Raw genomic sequence first — 15,745 nt, forward strand, 5'->3', positions numbered from 1 at the left:
TTTTCTGAACAGGCCGTGACAGAGCACTTTTGATCTCTGTTTCAATATCATTTTTATTCTCAATAGATGCAAAGCATAACTAGGTATAGATAGCTGCCTACCAAAGCAAGCTGTCAGGGCTCTGACCTACACCATACATCAGGTTTCTTGGAGCACCACAGCCTATCTGCTTCTTCAGATTGTCTCAATGAATGAATGGTTAAAATCTAGCCAGATATGTGGAAATCTGGAACCTCATTTTATTTGCTCTCTATTCTGTTTGCGGATACAGCACCGTGCTTGCCCTAAATCTGCATAGGTTGCCCTAAGTTATGAATTTTAACCAATAGTTCTGGGTCTGTTGTCTTCACAGTCAGCAATGGGGAAATGAATTACATTAACTTCTGAATCTTTAACCTGTTGTGCAGTGATACAGGTCTTATTCTACCACCTTTCTTCTTTTTTTTCGCAGAGGAGTACAGCCCAAAATGTGCCTGAACAATAGGGAGGAACATTTTCTTGTAAGAGCCATTCCAGTATTCTAGTTGCTTGATAGGAAAGAATTGAAATTTAAGCAGGTTGTCATCATAATTGGCTTCTGTAGACAAAAAGCTTATGTTAGGCTGTTGTAATAATTAAGTCTTCTCCTTATAACTCTCACAAGGTGCTTGATCAGTTGTTTTGCTTTATGATGTGGCTCTGACAGGGATTCCTTGGTTTGTCTAGCACTGACCCCCTGCATTCACATGCAGCAGTGGAAGGGATTTTTTGCATAGCGGGACTTGCAGGCTGCTTCTGCATCACTCTGTCAATATAAGCCAAAAGCTGCCTCTCGGTGCCTGAAGGGAAATACTAAACATCTGTGTAGGGACCTGCAGGCTGATTTTGCATCATGTTTCTTGTCCACTGAAAACTGTTACTTAGTGCTAATGGTGTGTGCCGTCACACATCAAAATTACAGGCGCACAGAGGCATGAAGAACAAATGGGCTGATAAGTTTGTCAGAATTCATGACTAAAAAGACATCTCTTTCTTAGGACTGATTTGTTGAAGTCTAATTGGATTTACTTGTGCTAAATGCCATTAGTAGTGTACCCCATACTGGTCAGTGATCTGAGGGCTGCTGGATGTATAGAGCTTGTGAAGGAAGTGTTTTCTGATGGGAGGTTAACAGCTCTGCAGTGCAGTGGGTGAAACTCACCTAAGGTAAAGGAACGTGACTGAAGCTCCTGTGAGAACAAAACAGGAGAATAAATGCATCTAATGTGGTCTGTGCTTTTCTTAAGGAATGCCGGCTGTTGCTGTGGGATTGAGCGTGCTGGGGGTGTAAGTTCATCCGCTGGGCTGTGCACAGCAGCACTTAGGGAATGCACGGACTTGGGCTTCTCTTGGTGCCTTTGATAGGAATAATGGAACCCAAATAAAGTTGGAGCTGTGTGGTCAGAGGGTGGTCATTTCCTCAAAACCACTATGGGTGAATGTGACCGTTCCTGACAGATGGAGTCCACAAATTTGTGTCAGAAATATCTCGTTTTTCTCCTTTTGTTACAGCTGTCTGAAGAAGTGTTCTTTTTGGAATTGAACTAAGAGTGTTATAAATGTAACGCAGACAGTTATTTTTAGGTAATAGAATATGTTTGTTATAACAGAGCATTCTGTAAGGCTTTTTGCTGTTTGCTTACCATGTTAGCCTTCCTTGCCAGCACATCGTACTGCCCTGTGTGCATTCAAGAGCACAGCTTGACTCTTAGGACTAGAGTTGATGGAGCAGCACAGTGACAGAATAAAATGTGATAGAAGACAATATAGTAAAATCTGACGACATTGAATGCAACCATATTTTGTCTTAACTTTAACATTGTAAGCTTTGTATTTATTTATTTAGAATTGTGTGTATGTGCCTTTCATGTACTGGAGAAGCCAACGAAAGAATGTGAAGTGACTTAGTTCTTCAGAATTCATGAGCTGAGGTTTGGCTGCCATGTTAGAAGGGGTGTTCTAGTCTAGGTTACTTAGTTATGCCTAGGAGTATTAAATTTTCCATCGTGTTGTGAAAGAAATAAAACCTACCAATTCACAACATTCACCACTTAGCATGGATTAGTGCTTACCTGAATGACTGGCAGCATGTTGCTCTAAGAATGAAGCTGTAGCAACCATGGGAGAATACATTTTTACGGCTAGTGAGTAGAAATTGCTGGTCCATCAACATTTAGCTTATTGAACTGAACGTGTGTGTTCTTCCTGTTGGGTTTCTATGCATGCAGAAATACTTTTTATGGTAGGAAGACTGGGCTTTTGGTTAGTCTCGAGTCCTTTTGAGGTTTATGACTCAATTTAAGTATTGCTGCTGACTACGTTCAGTAGCTGGAATATGCTGAGCTTCTATTTCTGGTTATTGAAGTTGAGCTGGCTTGACAAAATACATCTTTCTGGGGATTTTTTCCTGTCTTGTGGAGTCTAACCATAGATTACAAAGAAGTCTTAGAGTCATTCTCTAAGGGATGCTTGTGGCCAGTTACTCCTACTGTCATTGCTACCTGAAGACAGACAGGTGAACAAGAACAGGGCCAGGCAGAAGAGGACTAAGTTACCTCTTGTTCTTTCCAGATGCTGAATTTGTCATGTTCCTGCTGGAAAGGGAAGCTTTAATTTGTTGCTGACTGTGGGTTTATTAATCCAGTGTAGCTTGCTTCCCAGCTTTAGGGCATCCCTGCCATCATTTTCCTTAGAAGACAAGTTTGGGGACTTTGCTTTGTTTTATTCCTAGCCCTTTCTCCCAGGACTTCAAAGTAATTAGATTTAATGAAAGACTTTTGATTCTTAAATATGTTTAGATACAGGAATCTTCCACGGTCATAACAGTCTATCAGTTCTGGCTCTTAACTTTTAACTGCTGGATCCTCTTAAGCAAATTTTGACTACTGAAAGAGAAGTAAAAGCAGTTAAGAGTTTATTCTAATCTCAGTGGCTATCACCAAAAAGGGTAGGAAGGAGAAAGATCACTGTAAGTACCGCGGAGATATTTTTAATACTTTCTCCTGGAGCTCTCTGGCATTTGTTACATCAGGCTCTGTTTCAAACTTGCATGTGTTTTAAATTAAATATATATAAATAAATGTTGGAAGGACACGTTATCTTTAGTACTTTCTGTTCCACAGATGAAGAAATACCTAAGCTTTATGCTGTACATAACTTAAGTGCGTAACTAAAGAGCTCTGAAAATATTAAATACGAAGAAAAGAAAATTCAGGGTTGGATATTTTACTGTAAATGGAAACTGTGGGGCAAAAATAGCAAACTGGCTGCTTACTGTAAGAACTCCAGCACCTTAGAGGGATCTGATCCCCTTCCTAAAGAGATGTGGTTGGGGACTATCAGATGTTCCAGAGTTCTAGACTGTAGACTGTGTTAACTTTGCTGGATTGTGAAGAATAATTCTTTCATTTTTGTGCTCAAATGGAAGACTTGATTTGCCACTATGATGCTTGAGAGTGCAGACTGGGTCCTCTAATCTTACGACATCGGTCCAGTGCATTTTTATTAGTAGAACAGAACTGTCCGTGCGTACTGGTCTATGTACTACTGTTGCTTCTTAGGCATTTTTTAGTTTCAAGTGAGCTACCTATTCCATCTGTAATTTTTCTGTGTTGTGTGAATGATACTGGATTAGGGAAAGAAAGCTTTTTCTGGAGTTATAAAAGCCACAAAAAAAGGAACTTTGCTTATGTAAGTTAGTGATGTTCCAGGCACTGCATGTCCTGTTTTAGTTATTGATGTGTTATGCCCCTATTTTTGTTATGTACTGATTTTCTTGGTATGAAAAGAACAAGGGGTGGTTTTCTGTGACAAATTCGACGATGCCAGGCTTGTTTGTATATGAGAGTAATGGAGGTGAATTTGGGTGCAAAGGAGGCTCTGGCTTCCTTCCCTATAGAAAAAACTGCAGTGGGATGATTTCCACACATGGAATGTTTTGTTGGTTGTTGTGTTGTTGTTGTTGTTTTTTTTTAATCTCTTGGAAACAGATTTTGTGGTTTGTGGAATGGAAAGGTGTGCCTTTTGGTATCTGGAGCTCATGATTGCATTTCTGATAGCCCAACACAAGAAAAGCTCATACTTGAGTCTATGATGTCAACAGAGAGAGTTATAGGAATATATGTTTGTGTGCTGTTTAAGCAGAGAAAAACTCCATAGGTTTAAATCAAGAGGCTGAAGATGGTGAGGACTGAAGTCAGATACTTGCACTGTTTTAGCTTTTATTTATTTCCCTCTTCCTGTATGATACAGTTTTGCTATAGTCATAGTTTCTCATGGAATGAAGTTGCCACTGTAAGGTTTGGGGCTATAGTAGAGGAGACTTTGGAGGAGGGGAATTCTTATAAATTTATAAGATATTGCTTGCATAAATGAAACAATAGTACTTATAATCTCTTATAGCACAGTCACCGAGAGTAATAGAGATGGTAACACTATGATGTGGTCACAGCTGTTGTTCCACTATACGTAGCTTACTTGTTCTTCTGTTTTGTCAGCTTCGTTCTCTGTGAGCAGCAATGTATCCAGCAGAATGGTTGATGATGCTTGGATGGGTGAGCTCCTCAGCCTCATTGGGCTCTGGTACATGATGGGGTTAATCCCATTTCTCATCCCATGCATAACAAAGAGCTTGGAATTTTCTGTAACAGAATTTCTGAAAGAGATTCTGCTGGAACACTTCCGAAGGACCTTGCTAGTCTTTGTGGTCCGATAGTTGCAAGTGATATACCTGCTGAAAGCCTCCCTAAACGTTTTGTTGAAGAGTGTGTAGACAAGAGGGTTCACTCCTGAGGATACGTATCCTATCCAAACAAATATCTCCATGAGCTTTTGAAATACTTCCTTGTTGCACGAGTTGCACAGGACTGAACTTATGTTAGTTATGAAGAACGGGCACCACATCAACAAGAAAAGAAAAAATACGATTCCAAGCACTTTTGATGCCCTTTGTTCATTGGTTATGGTTTGCATGGATTTCCTCCCAATGGTAGACATTCTACAGATGGGCATATCATTGGTCAGAGTCTTATCTTTTCTAGAGCCATTCAGCATGGCCACCTTTTCTGGTGAGCAGGCAGGTGTAGCATCACGCTGAAATACTGTGGACACTGTTGACCAAGTGAAACGTTGAGGTGGCTTGTTGATCAAATAGGCCTTCTTGCGTAGCACTTGAATTGTCAGAAAGTAAGTGACTATCATGATAGCAAGGGGAATGAAGAACGCAGCCACTGATCCATATAGAATGAAGTCATGAAAGCGATCGGGCGTCAGAAGACAAGTAATATTTGTAGAGTTGCCATTTCCATCTTCAATTCCTCTGATAGGGACTGGAATAGCAATGCCTAGAGAAGAAAAACCAAGTACTTAAGTAACTGCTTGCAACCTCCATTTTGGGCCAGAATGTTCAGAGTGTTTAAAGAAAGGTAGTTCCTGCACTCTCTCTAGAGTAGGCACAGGGTGACTTGAGAAAACATGAGCTGTTGAGAGCATCACGTGGCTAATAGGGCAAATAGTACTTTGTGAGACTTGGCGAGCTCAGTTTTAACAGAATGCCAATCCCCCCCCTTTTTTTTTTAGTCAGATTAAGGGGTAACCCTTAGAAGTCAAAAAAGCCGTATGAAGTTGCCAACATCTCTAGTGTAAAACACTATGCATTCAAAATGAATTGCTTTGGGTCTAGTCACTGAAATTAGAATGACTTTTTCCTCTCATGAAATGAATTTCCCAGTGCTGTCTGTCCCCTTATTTTCTCCCCTCTTTCTTAGTGGCATCAAGTTATTGGACACAGATGATGTTTTTTCACTCTGCTTGACTTTCATGTGTACAAGTAGTTAAATAGATGCCAGAATTATTCAGTGCGTGTGTTTGAGACAGATTTGTTGTTTCAAGTCACTTGGATATTTAAGAGTGTTTAAATGAGGCTTGCTTTGCTTGCTAGCTCTGTAATTCAACACTATAAAAAAAATAGTTAGCAGTCTTGTCTTTTAAATGAATTTTTTATAACTGCTGAATTACAGTCAGCACTTCATTTGCCAGCAGTCTGACATTACAACAAAAACAGCAGGTTCCTTGCTGTCTGGTGAAGGTTATTTGTGCTGTGTTTCCTGATACCACTTAGCGATTTAGGGATTTACGGTATTCCTCAGCTTACTGAAGTTGGCTGGGGCAGCAAGAGGCGAAATGGTTTTCCCTTCAGCCACTTGACCCCTTCCCCGAGAAGAGGCACAACCTTGGATACAGCAAGCATTTAAAACAGACTGAGTTATATTAACCTTTGATTTGGAGAAACGGGACTCTACTGCAGAGTACTCTTGTGTTAGATAAAAAGAAATGGAACATACAGTGCTGATTAATAACAATAAATCAGGTATTAAAAGGTCGGCTTTTAAGTGTCACATCTCATTAAGGGTTTCCTATTTTTGTGATAAAATAGAGATACATCTTTTTTCCTGTCATCTGTTCTGCCAGATTTTTTTTTTTCCAAGCTGAAATTTCTGTTTTTGGGCATACATGCTGGAGTCAAGAAGATGAATGGACCTATTCTTTTATGCGTCATTGGCTAAAGTAATCCAGAATTATTCCTATTCTTTTGCACACAGCATACAACGCTGTGCCTATTGCTGCCTACAGTGTGCACTGGTTACTGGAATTCAATGTTTTCACCATCTTAGCTCATTTAAAAGACTTTCTTTAAGCAGTGAAGACAAGTGAGGTGCCATGTGCAAAACAGGGAAACGCTAATCAATGTTTATACATTTGCATCCTTCATATCAACTGTTGGGTGATTTTTTTTTTTAGGCCTTTCTGTATATGTTGCCAGTGCATGGTAGTCTTCACTCTGGCTGTTACCAGCTGCTCACTTATCTTTCAATCTTTGGTGCATGTAATTAACTTTTTTTTACTAGCTTTATGAGACAGCTTTAAGTAAGGCACTGATTTTAATAGTGTGTGCTCAAGGCTTAGAATGGTATTTGGATGGATATATATTAGATTATTTCCACAGGAACATGGAATCTTGCTTTCCCATGAGATACACTAGTCAGGCAGATGTTGTCTTCTAACTTGTGGAATTTTAGAAGCACAAAGTATGATGTTTACATCTACTCAGTCCCTGACCTTTCTGGTAAACTTGATAAGCAGCTACTCAGACAGGCTTTTGATCCACTATGTATGATCCAAATGGTGGACTTAGATCGACCCAGATAGGTCAGATTTGTCTTTGTGTCCCAACTTTCACCTATTGTTTTGGATGTAAATAGCTTCTGCGTTGCTTTTCCAGTCTCGAAGCCTCACGTACCTATTGAAATGAGCCAAACAATGACGATTTTGATGATGGTTGTAGCCCATGAGTTGTACTGGCTGGCCTGGATTGGCTTTTTAATCGCAATGTAGCGGTCTAGTGAGATGGCACAGAGGTGCATGATGGAAGCTGTGGAAAAGAGGACATCAAGGAACAGCCAAATGGGACACAAAGCAGTTGGAAGAGGCCAGGCGTTGTCTAGAAGAGAACAGAAAACTCATTAGAATCTTAGTTTTTTGAGAGGTTTTAGTATCTTTCTTTTCCCCATTTGGCATCAGTACCCATGAGAAGCTCCTAACCCTATAGAAACTGAACTTTGCCACCACAACTGTTAGATTGTATTACTTTTTAATGTAATTTCTAACTGGAGCAATTGCCGATGTCATACAGGTCAGGCAGTTTGTGTATTACAAGTCATTCCCTACCTTTCTTGGGTCTGCTTTAGATCATGAGCTCTTTGTAGCAAGGACTCTGGGTTAAAAGAGCAAAACAGATCTTAAAAAATGGGTCATGACTGCTTGGTGCAGCACCCTCATATTGAATGATGGGGTTTTTTCGGCTTTGTCTCTCTGATAGTCCGCTGATCCAAGCACAGAGGAGATAGCAGGCCATAACCAGTTTATTGGTCAATCATTGCAGAACTATGTTTGAATCTTGACGTTGGCAGTAATCTTGAACAAACAAATGACATTTAAACTAGCATTGTGTCCATTATTAAGGCTTTGTGGTATTCGGTGCTGCAAAAGGTAGATATTTTGGGGGGCTGGGTCTCTTGTTCTTTACACTTCTAAACTGAATGGACTTCACTGAAACCGATTTCTTTCAGAGCTGCTTGATTTTTTTCACTCACAAGTTGTTTATATTACAGTCCAGTGCAAGCAATATTCAAGCTGGAATGCACTATAGTGTTGCATGTGTGTAAGAATGTTCTGCAGTCCTGGAAATGGCTGTAGGAACGTAGAAGTTTCTTCTATTTCTAGTTGTATCAGTTGATCTGCTTGAATTGTCTCTCCGTGTAAAATTAAATCTGTGTTTGATCAGTATGTTCATTTAAAGCGTTGCCAGAGAATTCAGTTCTTCATTGAATGATGATTAAGGAAAAAAAAAAAAGTTGTAACAAATCAAACATTTTACATCTCCTTGCTTCAAACAAATGAATCTATGTGCTGAGAATGCCAAATGACCGAAAATATCGTCATGCTCAATCTTATCAGTGCGGTAATGGCCCAGCAGTTTGACATTAACAATTTTTCTCATATGTCTGTGAGATGGACGTGATATGCTACTACCTTTGAAATATAAGCCCCAGAAGATGGAAAATTTTATCAAGTCAAACATAGCGTGTGCTTTTCTGCATTGCTGTGTGTGTTTGGGATTCTGCCCTGTAGACATGAATAATAAAGTGAACTCCCTTTCTCCTCCCAGCAAAATCTTCATCCCCAGAGCAATGGACTAAAGGTGAGGATGGTGTAGAAAACAGGCAGTGAGGAAGAGAAGTGGTCTGGTATCAGTCCAATAACCTGTACATTTTCATGGTATCTTGTGTATTTATTAAATTAGATATCTCCATTGAACATATGCTTCAAAAAATGGCTGTTGCAGGAACGAGGAAGTGATAATTAGTGTGTTGTGAAACAGCTACTGATGTTCTGGTTTTCTGCCTACACTTTAATCTGGCAGTGAAGTATTGCCTTTGAGCAGCAATAAAGAAGGAAAAATGAAAATGCCGGTGGTTCGTTCAACCAGAAAGCAAGCCAGGAAAAAAAAATACAGTTAGAAGAAGTAATTTATTAGAAAATCATAGAAACGTATTCTGAGTTGGAAGAGGCCCATAAGGATCATCGAGTTCAGAGAAGTGGGACTACTACTAAGTATGACGTAAATGATGCAGGGTAAGCTCAAATAAAACGTGAACAATGGAAAGAGTGTTCTGTATCTTGAAGGATGCACAGAGAACGCTGCTGGATTTCAAGTAAGCACCTCACAGTGCTGTTGAGAGCGCATACTTGCTGATCCCTGGATTATAAGTGTTTTACTTTCTGGAGAACAGCAGCGTAAGTTATTTTCATTTGCAGCTTTCTTCTCTTTGCAGAAGAAATCCCTCAAATACTTCATCCAAAAGCTGCTTTTCTTTTTAATATAATGTATGAAAACAGCTTCCTGGTGCAGAGCAACTTTGTGAGTTCTATGAGCTGTAGAGTTAGTTGGTAAGTGCAACTGAAAAGAAGGCTTTGTCTTTCAGTTTTTCTTCGGAACTGAATGCAGAAGGCAGTAAGTCACCACATCTGGATTATAGAATTATGTTTTGTTTTTGGTGTGTATGGTTGTTTTTTTTTATCCAAACAAAATGAGGGTAGACTTTATAATGCGTTAGCTGAAAAGAGTTGAAGAACATGGTTATATTTGAACAAGTACATAGAGTTTCGCTATCTATAAATCCTGAAGTATCCACTGGTTTTCTAGGATTCGTGCTGTGGCACACACTGATTTTACTTCTTGTTTGTACAAGTGTTAGAAGCTCTATGCCTACCATGGGAGCAACTGCTGGCTGTCAGCTTGCTGTTGTGGTGGTGGTGTGTGTCACTGTTTGCCTATTGTGTTAGTTTGGAAGTAAGGAAAAAGCAGAATGTGAATTTTCCCTCTGGACCCAAGAAGCACCTTTGACCTCTGACAGCAAACAAGGAGTTGAGTTCCTGCTTTTTATAATGTAGACTGAAAGTAAATGGGCAAGTTCTGCCGATCAGCAGGGTGTGTGAAGTTGCTAGTGGGTCAGACTGTTAAAAGCCCTGATTCTCCTCACACTGGTGGAGCAATCCAAAGCATTACATGATTCACTGTACTGAGATTCTCCACCTTTTTTTTCCTTGGGAGTTAAAATGCTGATCTTAACCTAGTACATTGCCTGGGTTAGCTGACAAGCCTGTCTGCCTGAAATCTTAGCTGCTTTCTCCAGCTCAGGAAGCATCTTTATTTTATACCACCTACAAACCTGATCTCAGACCCTCCTAACTGCGGTGCTGCTGCCGCAGGTTTTCCTTATTTTTAGTTATTATGTGATAAAATATGGGCTTTATGGTTGTCTTACACCTTGAGGGGTAAGATGAGTTTTTACCACGACTGCTTGTCCTTGAATAGAATCCTTATTTACATAAAGGTTTATGTATAGGAAATACCTTGGAAATGTGTAATCCCTAAACCAGAGCATGTATATGCAAGATTGAGAGAGGTCTTTAGAAAGACTTGAAGGTAGTTTGCTCTCTTGTTGCAAGGGCTGCTGAAATGTTTGTAAAGGATTCTGTGATAGGAATCGTTTTGTTGCTAGTACATAACAATGCTTTTACTGGGAAGGAAACTGATATTTTAATCATCATCTGATTTTAAGCCCAGACTTTAATCTTCAAGCTGTTGTGTGTGGGCTTATCGCTGCAGCACTCAGCTTTGTGGACTCAGGAGGCCTGGGCTCTCCGTGCTGTTGCCTTGCTCTCTCTCCTGAGCTGCTTGCTTATTTCTCTGCTCCAATTGCACTGTTAGCAATACTTTGCTGCCATGCAGTTCTTCGTATTTCACCGATGGAACCTTTTTTTTTAGAGCTGTTTTGTCAGAAAGGAATGCTGGTTTTCTTATTGATGTTTAAATTTGAGATTTTGGACAGTAGTTATCAATGGAATAAGTTTTCTCTTGTTTGCACAAGTGAGAAGTAAAGATTTGCCATGGTTCATAATCAGTAATGGGGGAGGATTGGCTGCAATTGCTTCTGAGGAGTTTCAGAAGTCATGGCTTGCAACCCAGGGAGATCAGCTCTGCCTTTTGATCTCTGAGTGGGTGCATGTGAGGAATAAAGGAATAATTTAAAAGATAGCACTATATACAGATAAGTCACTGGACAACAGGCCCTTCCCACTTCAGATCTTGTAAATCAGAGGCTCCTTCTTAAGAGTTTGCAAATTTTACCATCTGAATAGCAGCATCTTTGTTTTGCTTCAGTAGTTCTGTGTTTATGAATGTAGGTAACTTAGGAAAGCTCAGTGTGCAATTATTTCCTAGCGTGCCCACTGTTTTGTAGAATAAATGAGAAGTTTTAGTAACCAACAGAAGCAACAGACTGTGTGTTCTGACACTTGCACTCTTAAAACAAAACTGTAACTTATATTCGTATAATAGTACATTTCAGTCATCTTGCCTAACAGAGGAAATCTGCTGCTCATGGTATTGTACCTGTGGGTTGGTTATGGATTTAGATTATTTTTAAGGGCAGTTCTTTGTTATTGCAGCAGCCTGTTCCTGAAGGCTGTTCTATAACTGTATCATCAGTGCATGGAGCCATTATCTGTAGCGGCTTTTGAATTTGAACAGTGACACTAATGTGTCCAGAACTGCTTAATGTGGCTGCGTTGTAGTTCACACCTATTTCCTCAAATATTCTCCATATAATTAGATATCAGTTCCGAATCAGAAGCATAATATTTGTATTCCATATCTGGAAACTGCACACAGCCATTGCATTATGACTGAAACATTTCTGCATGGAGGTACCAGGAGGCCGGTTGGCCTTCTGACTATCAGTGATTATTCTATGTCCAAGTAGTGGTCTGGGTAAGGTAGCTTTGCGATTTAGGTCTGCTGTGTACTGTTCTTGCTTGATTCCACAAACTCTTAATGTATTGCTCAGGCTTGCGGCTTCTACAAGCACTTCGGCATCTCCTTCCACTTCATAAAGAGGGTAAGCGATTTTTCTGCTTTGGAGCCGGAGAGAAACATGAGAAATTTCAGTTTTAACCGCTGTTCCATAAAAGACTGGTTTCGATCTCACTTAGTGAAGTTAGTTGTAATTAACTGCTTTCTTGTGTATTTCCTGCATCGTGAAAGATGCTTTGTTTGTAAAGATTCCTATGTTGCTGCAAACTGTGTAAGCAGGATTTAGTGCCAGATTAACTGGGAGAGATTAAGGAGCAATATTCTCTTTTTATAAAATTTTAAAAGAAGTTACTGATCCAGCATAGTTAAAAAGCAACACACAAACCTTCACAAAGTCCAGAACCTGCCTTCTCTTTTTATTGGTCTCTAGTCAATTACCAAGTGCTTTTATCATGATCTGTGCTTTTATAACAATCACTGATCTTATTACTTTTGTTATTAATGGGGTCTTTGGCAGGAACTAAGCAGTTATAGTGTCTGTGAATTAGCACTTGCATAAGGAAGTTTCTCACCTCTATGCGCCTACTTCTTTTTTAAGGTAGAAATCCCTGTCCCAGCTATGTACGTTCTTTCCTCTCTGTGGAATCCGTTGCTTGAAACATGTCTATTTTACGATATCCGAGTATCCTACCCTGATAACCCTGAATTCATAGACTGCTAAGGAAGGAACAGTCTGGAATGCACAGAAATTCAGTGTCGTTTAGTGAATTACCACATTTATTAGTAACTGATTGCAGTCCCATGCAGCAAATCAAACTACGGATGCGCTTTCTGAAATAAAGTTTGATTGTGTTTGTTTGTTGCTCAGGCAACTCCCACAGACCCAGTACAGGAAAAAATGAACTCCTGCCGTGCTTCATTATCTGGGGCTCAGTGGTACCTTTACCCTAAGGATAATTCTGTAAATCCTAAAGTTTTCAACAAGTCTATACCACATCGATTTATTCTTTTCATTTGGTTAATGCTAAAATAGACCATTTTTAATTAAACATTCTTAAAGAATCTTCAGGAGTTTAAAAAAAAAATAAAAAAATCCACTTTCCCATGGATCTGTTTCTGATTAGTTGTCAAATAGTACTTGATATAAAGCTGGACAGGAGAAAATATGAGAGTCATCCTTATTCTGTAATGACCAACCGGAAAGAAATTGTCACACCCAATATATGTTTATATAGAAAAAAAAAAGTCTGTTTTATTTAGTGTGAGCCAGATTGGATGGTGGGTCTGAGTCTTGAAGATCAGGCACACAGATGGGGCTGCCCTAACTTGACAGGCAGATACAGGAGTTCTTCGAGACGCTTTACAGACCTCACCATTTTTCCCAGAGCAGGAAGACATCAGTTTCCCAGAAACTGAGACTGGTAAAGCTCATCATCGTGCTTCCAGGAACCATGTTTGTAAGAGATGACTTCCTGTCATTAGTGTAATATCCAGTACAACAGATTTCAAGGTTGAGCTGAAGTTACTGGGAACAGCCATTTGCTGTGCACAGCATAATCTGCCATGTTTCCCTCTGAATAGGATCAGCTGCAAGTCTTAGGTGCTTTTTCAGTGGTTTATTTCCAAAGAAAGAATATCCATTGCAGATATTCTTACCGTGAAGGCACTGGACTGCATTATGGTTAGGGGAAGGAAAGATTTAGCCCTCATCTAAATGATATTTAAAATCTCAGTAGCGCAAAGCAAACAACTTTTCTGTTTAAATCAGACTTCCCAGAATTGTACCCGGTATGCAAGCCTGGCGAAACGAACGCGCCGTACTCACCAAAGAGTATCATGAGAAGGGCAATCGGCATCACAAACAGTCCCACAAGCAAATCCGCCACCGCCAGGGATGTTAGAAAGTAGTTGGTGGCATATTGCAACTTTTTCTCCAGAGATACCGCCAGGATAACCAGGATGTTCCCACCGATGGTGGGGATGATCACCAGCAGGATCAGCAGTGCTGCCCAGCACACTTTGTTTCCTTGCTCATCGTTCGGGTAGTTCTCTTTGGGTTCTGTTACCGAGAGAGGTGACAAAGATCCATTGCCAGCTCCAGACCCATTCAAGAAACGTAAAGGATGGGGCATCTTTGTGCCCAGCAGGATGTGTCCAAGAGCTGTGTTTTGTGCAGGAGTTGCGTACGGTGCAAGAGTTCAGTGTGCCTCTCTGCTCCAGGGCGATCCCGAGGAAAGGCCAGCATGGTCAGTATGGTAAACTGGTCATCTGCTATTTTGAGGTACAGTAACCATGTCAGAGCCTGGATCCAAATTTTTTTTATCCCATGCCTCACTGGGTGTGATGAGGTCTTAAAAACCCAAGTCCTGTTTTGCGTCCATCTCTGGCTGTTAGGGCTGAAGGTCTGACGTCCCTGTATAGCGAGGTTCAGCTCTCAGAAGATTATAGAAGAGAATTCAATAGCTGAGAATAGTAAGCAGTTCAGCAGCTCCCATCTTTCACCGCTGTAGGAAAAAAACAAAAAAGTGATAGATAAATTTGGATGCCAATTGTTTCCCTCTAGCTATAGCATACGAATGTTTGCTGTTTGTAAGCACAAACTGATGCAGACAGATGCTGGTGTGATATGTGTGCAACTCCTCCTCTCCCCAGTGCCTACTCTCTGGCAGCGAGTGTGTAGGCAGGCGGCAGTTCCCATGTTTCCTCTTAATAGTGTCCTATTTCTCCAGAGAGGAACACCCCAAAAATATCTTCAGAAATGATGTATGTGGTTTCTGTTTGATTCTCTATAGTCCATACTTTATCAGGTAAGGGTCAGGAAGCTGCAGACAATAAAAGACTTGTGGCAGTTCCAGGGGGACCATAAAGATTGATGGAACTGAGACCTCTAAATTTACCCATTCCTTTTGGGGGGGGTGAGTAAACCTCCTTTTGTTTTTTTTAATCTGAGCAGGGCTTCTATGAAGCACAGCCTTTTCTCTTCCTCTCCCCTCTCTCAGCTCAGCTGAAGACTTAACGCTTACACTTCCCCCTGCAAGCAGACGCTAAAGGAGTTCTGTCCTTAACTGAACAGTTACTGAGAGGACCTGGTGCGCTCTAAGTCTCAGGTGAAGAAAGCCTTACCTTTTTCTCTTGTGTTTCAGTAGAGTTCATTGTATCCGGGAAGATCCTCTGTGATTTCTTCTTCTTTTTCATCACATGGTGGATTTTAAGATAAGGTTTTTCGCTGTTTTCTGGAAAGCCAGTTGTTCATTTATTTGTGTCTCTTATATTTCTAAAGGTTGTCTCTTGTTATGCGGTTGTTTAGCACTTAGCGTTTCTTTTAACACCAAGATGATGAATTTCTCTTTGGGGAAAGCTGTCTTCCTCACCCAGGCGCTTTCTCCAGCTCTTGAATGCAGGAAAAGAATCGTTCTTGCTGCATTTATAAAAGATAAAGAAAGGATGTCCTTTTTTTCTGTCCTTCCTCTTTGATTCTCTTGATGATTTTACTTATGTGATTAGCACGGTCTCAGTGCAGTTTTCTTTGTTCATTAGCAAAACTTGCAGTCTGCTGCTACCCATTGTTTGCTGACTGACTCATTCCAGTGCATGCAGCTCCAGCGCTTGGAAGCAGGGAAATTAATGAGTGGGGGCTTGGCTGGAAAAAAGCCAGCGAGCATTAATTGATTCAGCGCTTCAGCCCTATAACGTTATGCCCCTTGTAGCTGTGTCAGGGTGTGCAGATCCTGCTAACAACCCTTCCTCCTACAGTATCCTAACTATACTCAGGGCAGCGTGTGTGCATATGTG

The 15,745-nt window shown here is 40.5% G+C and overlaps 2 protein-coding genes across 4 annotated transcripts in view; one reads left to right on the plus strand and one right to left on the minus strand.

The window, feature by feature from the left end:
• The window catches only part of PSMD1 (proteasome 26S subunit, non-ATPase 1), a 59,354-nt gene that overhangs the window by 14,705 nt on the left and 28,904 nt on the right, over window positions 1-15,745 (plus strand). The gene's annotated exons all lie outside the window — the stretch shown is intronic.
• On the minus strand, window positions 4,211-15,204 carry HTR2B (5-hydroxytryptamine receptor 2B). Of its 2 annotated transcripts, none has more exons than XM_072344670.1 (4): window positions 15,077-15,204; window positions 13,779-14,457; window positions 7,316-7,516; window positions 4,211-5,360 (listed from the first exon to the last, which is right to left on the minus strand). In XM_072344670.1, the coding sequence occupies exons 2-4, from the start codon at window positions 14,083-14,085 to the stop codon at window positions 4,480-4,482; spliced, it is 1,389 nt and encodes a 462-aa protein (XP_072200771.1). In that variant the 5' UTR covers window positions 14,086-14,457; window positions 15,077-15,204; the 3' UTR covers window positions 4,211-4,479. The 2 variants fall into 2 exon arrangements, with proteins under 2 accessions (XP_072200771.1, XP_072200770.1); XM_072344669.1 differs by lacking the exon at window positions 15,077-15,204 and adding an exon at window positions 14,851-14,878.

The sequence above is a fragment of the Excalfactoria chinensis genome, chromosome 9 (assembly GCF_039878825.1).
Source record: "Excalfactoria chinensis isolate bCotChi1 chromosome 9, bCotChi1.hap2, whole genome shotgun sequence".
In the NCBI taxonomy this organism is placed as follows: Eukaryota; Metazoa; Chordata; class Aves; order Galliformes; family Phasianidae; genus Excalfactoria; species Excalfactoria chinensis.

Bases quoted from the DNA above. Each gene is read 5' to 3' on its own strand.
- HTR2B (XM_072344670.1), bottom strand. From the start codon at position 14,085: ATGCCCCATCCTTTACGTTTCTTGAATGGGTCTGGAGCTGGCAATGGA. The intron at 7,517-13,778 runs GTGAGTACGGCG...GTTCTCTTCTAG, and splicing joins CCTTCTCATGATACTCTTTG to ACAACGCCTGGCCTCTTCCA. The intron at 5,361-7,315 runs GTACGTGAGGCT...TTTCTTCTCTAG, and splicing joins TGTTTGGCTCATTTCAATAG to GCATTGCTATTCCAGTCCCT.